At 38.3% G+C, this 8,698-nt stretch overlaps 1 protein-coding gene across 1 annotated transcript in view; it reads right to left on the reverse strand.

Moving 5' to 3' along the window:
* TARSL2 (threonyl-tRNA synthetase like 2) overlaps positions 1–8,698 on the reverse strand; it is a 68,584-nt gene that overhangs the window by 32,626 nt on the left and 27,260 nt on the right. The window contains exons 11-12 of the mRNA XM_003801013.2: positions 3,004–3,170; positions 1,691–1,853 (exon numbers count right to left, since the gene is read on the reverse strand). Coding sequence (XP_003801061.1) covers positions 1,691–1,853; positions 3,004–3,170 — 330 coding nt within the window. The remainder of the gene's footprint in view (positions 1–1,690; positions 1,854–3,003; positions 3,171–8,698) is intronic.

The following is an 8,698-nucleotide window of genomic DNA, read 5'->3' on the forward strand; positions in this document are numbered from 1 at the left end:
AAAAAAAAAAAAAAAAAAGAGAAAAGAAAAATGCAAACCCAAACCACCTTGAGATATCACCTAACCCCAGTGAGAACAGCCTATATCACAAAGTCTCAAAGCTGCAGGTGTGGATGTGGAGAGAAGGGAACACTTTTACACTGCCAGCGTAGAGTATACTAATACAACCTTTTTGGAAAGAAGTATAGAGAATCTTCAAAGAACTCAAATTAGACCTCCCATTTGATCCTATAATTCCATTACTAAGCATCTACCCATAAGGAAAAAAAATCATTTTATCATAAGGACATTTGTACTAGACTGTTCATCGCAGCTCAATTTACAATTGCCAAATTGTGGAAACAACCTAAATGCCCACCAACCCAGGAATGGATTAACAATGTATACCATGGAATACTATTCAGCCAATAAAAAGATGGAGACTTTACATCTTTGTATTAACCTGGATAGAGTTGGAACACATTCCTAGTAAAGCATCACAAGAATGGAGAAGCAAGAATCCAATGTAGTCAATTCTAATATGAAGGTAGTAGATGAGCTAACACAAGGTGGCAGGCAGAGGAATGAGGCAGTGGGGAAAGGGGAGGAGAGAGGGGGATGAAGGGATCATGGTATATGGTACACCTCTTGGGAGTGGGACACAATTACAAGAGGGACTTTACCTGGTAATCAGTGTAACTCAATTCTTTGTGCCCTCACTGAATCCCAAACAAACAAACAAATAAATTATGTCTTTTCTTCTTTTCCTAATCAGTCTGACCAAAGGTTTACCAATTTTATTGATCTCACAGAACCAGCTTTGGTTTTTATTGATATTCTCCATTTTCTTTTTTTCTATTTCAATGACTTCTGCTCACACTGGATATGATTTGCTCTTCTTTTTCTAGTTTCTTAACTTAGGCTGAGGTGCTGATTTAAATCTCTTCTTTTCTAAAGTAAGCATTTGGTGCTATAAACAACCCTCCAACTACCACTTAAATGGCATCCCACAAATTTTAGTGTGTTTTCATTTTCCTTTATTATATAATATTTTCTAATTTCACCCTGGATTTCTTCATTAGCCCAGGGATTATTTAGAAGTATATCATTTACTTTACCAATGTTTGGGTATTCTCCCAAATAGCTTTCTGTTGTTCATTTATGATTTAATTCCACTGTGGTCAGAGAACATTTGCTTTAATTGAATCCCTTTAAATTTACTGAGACTTGGGTTTTGGCTCCAAATGTTGTCCATCTTAGTAAATATTCTACGTATGCTTTCAAAGAATGTGTATTCTTCTGCTGTTCTATTGATGTCAGTTCAGTCAAATTGATTGATGATGATCTTGTATGTTATGAATTTAATTTGAATTAATACTTTTACTAATGCTAATTAATTACTTTTTTAAAAGTAAAATTTAAATTCTAGGCAATATTGAAAAAGTTCCACCAAATCCTTTAAAATATTCCACTTAATGGAATTTAAGTTAATAAAATAATCAGAGAAGCTAAAGGAAAAAATTATAAATTTCACGTCAAGAGATTATCAGTCTATTGCCCCAGTTTAGAGACTCACAAGAGGTTACAGCCAAATGAGACCTCAGAGACTAAACCAAACATCTTATTTTACAGCATCTCTGAAAAACCACAACATATATTCAAGGCGACATGCAGAATCTATGATATGCTTTCATCCTGTGTCACTGTTTACCTGCTCCACTGTGCAAAAGATGTGAGCATCATCCTGCTGGAAGCGCCTGACTCGGGTCAAGCCACTTAAAGTCCCCGACAGTTCATTTCTATGCAGAACTCCAAAATCAGCGAATCTAATAGGCATTTCCCTCCAAGATCGTGGATGATGGGCAAACATTAGACTAGAAGAGATGTAATAACACAGCTTTTCCACAGCACAGAAAAGACAAATAATCATCTAAATATTAAGAAATTATAATTAAGCCTCAAGATTTGTAAACGCCTTATACTGGTTCTCACATCACCAAGAAAAAAATTTTGAATCCTGCATAGACATCACTGCAGCACTCTGAAAAAGACTCTTCTCTAACATCTTTTCCCAGAAGTGCTGTTCCCTGTCCTGATCCACTCAGTGAATCTTCACTTACTGTTCATACTTCATTTCTAAAGCTACTTCTTAAAAGAAGCCTTCCTGGACACTTCCCCTTTAGATTTATCAGTCTCTCTTTAAACTCCAGAAATACCTTGAATGTACCACCACTGTGGCTCTGGCTCCACTTTTTTAATAACTGTCTGCAGATCTGTCCCTGCACATTCCACTCATGAGCTCCCTGAGGGAATGAATGGTGCCATAATTGCCTCTGCACTTCCAGTACCAACCCTGGGAAGCACTCAACTAATGTTCTCTGATGCACGATAGACTGCTCTTCTGCAGAAGCCCTCCTGGTCCCTATGTCTCATCACCCCTAAGCCACTGTGGTCCTGCTTCTTATTCTGAGGTGTCAAAAGACAAAATTACACTGTCTATTTAGTCTTAGTTTAAATCCCAGGCTACAGGCGCCAAGCCACAGAGGAAATATTTTTAAAAGCAAATTCATTCTCTAGAACAAAACAACTTGCTAAAGATAGTTAGTAACCACCACTCTTCAAATTAAAGATCTCACTTAGGCTCGGTGCCTGTAGCTCAGGGGTTAGGGTGCCAGCCACATACACTGGGCTGCTGAGTTTGAACCCGGCCCAGGCCTGCTAAACAACAATGACAACTATAACAAAAAAATAGCTGGGCGTTGTGGCGGGCACCTATAGTCCCAGCTATTTGGGAGGCTGAGGCAAGAGAACTGCTTAAGCCCAAGAGTTTGAGATTGCTGGGAGCAGTGACACCATGGCACTCTACCAAGGGTGATGTAGTAAGACTCTATCTCCAAAAAATAAAAAAAATTAAAAAATAAAGATATCACCTAATTCCAAACAGCAAAATAATATAAAAAGTGAATGATGGTGAAGTATGCTATACATGTTTATACAAAGATCTGCTTCACTTTTAATACTCACCAGTGGCCTGGACAATTCATGGGTTTAAGAGCAAAAGTGTCCCTTTCAATCTCAAAAGCAAACATGTTCTCACTGTAATGCTGCCAGTGGCCAGAGGCTTCCCAGAGTTTACTGTTGTACACATTGGGAGAGAGCACTTCCATGAAGTTACGTTTATGATATTCCTCCTTTAAGATAAACGCATTTAATGTTAAAATCTGCTAGGACAGATAACAATGCTTCATGAAGTTACACTACAAGCAAATATTTTTAAAATCAAGATCATGGCTTATATTAACTCATGATTAACATACCCTATAATAGTTTTAGGCATTATTGTTTCTGAATCATAAAAAGATATAAATGTATATATACATACCCAGTATAATTTTCATTAAATATAGTATATAACAGTATATAATGTTTTAATTCTTTGAAAATTTGTGCTTAGAATACAATATATATTATATATATATATAGTAGTTACTATAACTACAAACTTCAAATTCTTTCTACATTCTAGATAAACAGCAGAAATTCTCTCTCCTAAGTAATAACTTTACAATTTGATAAGCCTGAATGCCATGTTGCATATTAGAATTTTTGGATTAGGTGTTTGTTTGTTCATGATAGAGTCTCAGTCTGTCACCCAGGCTAGAGTGCAGGCTAGAGTGCAGTGGTGTCACTATAGCTCACTGTGGCCCCAAACTCTGGGGCCCCACCTCTGGGCCTCCCACCTTTACCTCCCAAGTGGCTGAGACTACAGGCATAGGTCACCATGCCCAGCTAATTTTTCTATTTTTTTTATAAAGCTGTGCACCTTAGCCTCCCAGAGTGCTAGGATTACAGGTGTGAGCCACTGTCTCTAGCCCAAGTTACAGTTTGATCTATTTTTTAGTTTTAAATAGAAATAAAGTTCAATTTATAACAATTGAAATAGTTGATATCTATTAAGTCACAAGCCAGCTTCTCTCACTCCCTATTAACAGCTTCCCAAACTGAACCATTAGGAAGAAAAGAGAGTTTTTTCAAGCAAAGTTTTAATTTTACTTAAACTTCCTTCCCCGCCCCCTTTACATATCAATTTGGTGATCTTTTGGGGGTAAGTATTCTTGTACATTTTCAAAGACTGTATTCTTGGTAAATATTCTATGTGTACTTTGAAAAAATGTATATCCTGCTATTATTCTATAAATATCAAATTTATAATATTCAATAGTGACACTTAAATGACAACTTTAATTTGAATTAACACAAAAACCTGGAAAAGTAAGTATCCTAAAACTCCTTAGATCCTCAATATTTGTAAACAAATCACTTAACAGACACACCATTATCATTATCTGGCACAAACATATACCACCAAACATTTGGCAAATTTAAATAAAAGATTTCTCACAGTTAAAAAAAGTACACTATTTTAAAATTCCTAATAAGAATAGTTTCCTATCACTGAAAAGGATGCCTCTTCAGCAGGCATCTTCTCATTCCAACAGTGGATAGCCTGGATCTCAGGCACTCAGTAAAGTGCTTTACCCACCCTGTCTTTACTAAATTAGAAAATTGGGTGGAGTGGCTCTCATCATGCTAGCACTTTGGGAGGCCGAGGTAGGAGGACCTCCTGAGATCAGGAGTTTGAGACCAGCCTGAGCAAGAGCAAGATCCCATCTCTACCAAAAACACAAAAATTAGCCAGACATGGTAGAACATGCCTATAGTCTCAGCTACTCAGGTGGCTGAGGCAGAAGGATCATGTAAGCCCAAGAGTTTGAGCTATTACAATGCCATGGCACTCTAGCCTGAGCAGCAGAGCAAGACTCACTCACTCAAGAAAAAAAAAAGAAAAGCACTAAATTAGAAAATTCAACAGAATTATATGTCAGTAAGAATGGCTATGTGACATGGTTCTGTATTTCTATATATTTGGGTTAACTAAGGTCCCAGCAATTAAATGGGGTGTATGAATATGTGTATTTGCTGTTTTTAAAGACTACTTTTAAAGCCTAGCTCAGGAGATACTGCTTAATGGATTTTCAGTGGATTCTGAACATAAATGTGTTAGGAATTTGTTTAGTTGAGGTGTTTAGAAGGGATTTTAAACTATCCCCACATCCCTGCCCCCCAAATTCATATGATGACTCTTATCCCAGGGTGATGATATTAGGAGGTAGGACCTTTGACAGGTGATTAGGTGATATGTGTAAAGGTGGATCCCTCATGAATGGGATTAATGTCCTTAGAAAATGAACTCCAGCCAGGTGTGGTGGCTCACACCTGTAATCCTAGCACTCTGGGAAGCCATGGGTGGATTGCCCTGAGCTCAGAGGTTCAAGACCAGCCTGAGCCAGAGTGAGACCCTGTCTCTACCAAAAAAGAAAAAAAAATCTGGGTGTTGTGGCAGGTGCCTATAGTCCAGCTACTTGGGAGGCTGAGGCAAGAGAATCACTTAAGCCCTAGAGTTGGAGGTTGCTGTGAGCTATGATGCTACAGTGCTCTACTGAGAGCCACAAAGTGAGACTCTGTCTCAATAAAAACATAAATAAATAAAAGAAGAAAAAAGAATATTAAAAAAAAAAAACCTTCAAACTAAGACAACTGAAAGTAAAATTCAAAAAGAAAATGAACCCCATATTGACCTGGGAAAATATTTTATGACAAAGACCCCTCCCCCCAAGCAATTGCAGCAACACCAAAAATAAATAACTGGGATTTGATCAAGCTATAAAGTTTTTACACAGCTAAGGGTACTACAAACAAAGCAAACAGACAGCCTTCAGAATGGGAGAAGATTTTTGCATGTTCTGAGTCCAACAAAGGTCTGATGACTAGAACCTACAAAGAACTCAGTTTAATCAATACAAAAAGAACAACCCCATTTCTATGTGGGCAAGAGAAACTTCTCTGAAGATGATAGATGAATGGCTAACAAACACATTAAAAAATGCTCATTGTCTTTAATCATGAGAGAAATGCAAATCCAAACCACCCTGAGATATCACCTAACCCTAGTGGGAATAGCCCACATCACAAAGTCCCAAAACTGCAGATGGTGGCATAGATGTGGAGAGAAAGGAACACTTCTACACTGCTGGTGGGATTGCAAACTACTACAACCTTTATGGAAAGAAGTATGGAGAATTCTCAAAGAACTAAAAGTTGACATTTCATTTGATCTCACCATTTCATTACTAGTTATCTACCCAGAAGAACAAAAATCATTTTACCACAACGAAATGTGCACCAGAATGTTTATTTATTCCAGCTCAATTCATAATTGCCAAGTCATGGAAGCAACCCAGACGCCCATCAACCCATGACTGGATTAACAAACTGTGCTAGATGTATACTATGGAATACTATTCAGCCATAAAAAAGATGGAGGCGTTACATCTTTTATATTTACCTGGATGGAGTTGAAACACATTCTTCTTAGTCAAGTATCTCAAGAATGGAATCAAAAGTATCGAATGTACTCAATACTAATATGAAATCAATATATAAACAACTACACACTCACACAAATGATAAAGCACAATATAGCCTAGCAAGGGGGAGGGGTGAGAAGAAAGGGAGTGGGGAAGAGGCAGGATGGGTGGAGGACAGAGGGAAATTAGTGGGATCTCACCTAACGTGTACAATACAAGGGTATTCAGCACAACCCCCAGGGTAAGGGGCTCTCCTAAAACTTGAACTTTACCTTGGAAGTGAGAATATAACCTAAAACTTCCTTCCTTCATATTAATTTGAAATTTAAAATAAATGAATAACTAAAAAACTCACCAAAAAAAAAAAAAAAAGGAATCCCAGTTAACCTTGCTAAAGGTTTATCGATTTTATTTATCTTTTCAAAGAACTAACTTTGTATTTTGTTAATCTTCCAAATAGTTTTTTTGTTCTCGGATTTCATTTAATTCTGATCTAATTTTGGTAATTTCTTTTCTTCTGCTAGGTTTGGGGTTGGATTGCCCTTCCTCTTCCAGGTCCTTGAGATGATTAATTAGGTTGCTGATTTGTATGCTTTGGTTTTTGGATGTGGGCATTTAATGCAATAAATTTCCCCGTTAGGACTGCTTTACAGTGTCCCCCAGGTTTTGATAACTTGTGGCTTTATTGTTATTTTGTTCAAGGAATCTAATGATTTCTTTTTTTTCTCCTCTTTGACCCAGCTGTCATTCAGCATCAGGTCGTTTACTTTCCATGACTTTATGTGGGGATGAATGTCAAGCATCCACCCCAAAGTGAACATGGGGTGTCCATAACATGCCTGTTGTCCCTTCTGAATAGTCACAGCTCCTTCTGTATCTGTTGAACATGCAGACTTAGCCAACTCCTTCAGCAGCACTTCCTGTCTTGCCCCTCCCTCCCTTGCAGTACCTTCTTCCAGTTGCTGCCAGAAGTTATGCGTCCCAGCCTGCAGGATGGCCAACCTACAGTTGCAAACCTTTATAAGAAACAGCTCTCCACTCGAAACTCATGAACCTTGTGATTCTTCAGTTAACATAACAATAACCCAACATGTAGCTTTGGCTTTAGAGTCAGGCAGATGCTGTAAGGGCTTCAAAGTGACTGTGAAGACTTAAAGAACAGTGAGGACAATGTTATTGGAGGTCAAAGAAGAGAGGACCCTTGTAATGTCATGCCAGAAAGTGACTGGGTAAAACCGTCACCACAGGTTAACATGGAAATGGAAGGGGTATCCAAAGAACTCCTGCACTTAGCTAGGGAAATGTCTAGGCAGAAAGTAGAAAGTGACAACTGATTTCTTCTAGCTGCCTATGTTAAAATATAAGAGAGACATAAACCAGTGATGAAACTAATTAACTTTTTGAGCCAAATGTAGAGGAAATATAAAAGTTCCTATGGGCTCCAAAATAAAACATTCTTATCCTTACACCCTCCCAAAAAAAGACATACAAAGAAAAATTGTTTCAGAACAAAGGTAAAGTTCAGGTTACAATCACTGAAGCTTGGTCTTAGGGTAAAGATCTTCAGGACATGATTGTGACCCTTTGGGAACAATCTTCTGTAAGTGTATCTCATGTGGCGCCAAACAGTCTTCAGAGTGTGCTCTGTAGACCCTCTCAGTTAGACAGGAAGGCTTTTAAGACTCCCAGCAGCCTGGCAGGGAGAGAAGGAGCTGTCTCAGAAAGAGATGTGGCTTTTATCCAATAGCATTGATTATAAATTTACATAAAGGCCCTCACAAAGTATTTACAGGAATGGTACTTACTAGCTTAGTCTTAAAGACAGTGCAAAATGTAAAGAGGCCTTATGACCCCCAGCCTTCTATGGAAAGCAGTAAGGGGAGAACACTAAGAAAGCTCTTCAAAGGCACATACAGGCTCTTCCTTATAGAAAAGGAAGGAAGACTCAAGAAGAATCACAGCTGAGGGAGCAAAACCGGACCCTAATCCAAGTGCGTTGTTGACTCTGGGGCAGTGATAACTAGTAGATACCAGAGCGTCTACAGAGGGTGACTACCATGCACCCCACTGCTTTCTGAATGGGACCATCTACTACATCCTGTCCTTTATGATCATTTCATTATGTAGGGGTGATGTGCTGATTTTCCAGCAAAAAATTTTCCAGCACATCTGAAATAGAGCTGTGGCTGGCTAAGCTTACCACTTTGGAAGGCTGAGGTAGAAGGATCATTTGAGGCCAGGAATTTGAGACCAGCCTGGGCAACCTAGCAAGACCTATCTCTAATAATAAT

This window comes from Otolemur garnettii, unplaced genomic scaffold (assembly GCF_000181295.1).
Source record: "Otolemur garnettii isolate 467f Iridium unplaced genomic scaffold, OtoGar3 scaffold00194, whole genome shotgun sequence".
Lineage (NCBI taxonomy): Eukaryota > Metazoa > Chordata > Mammalia > Primates > Galagidae > Otolemur > Otolemur garnettii.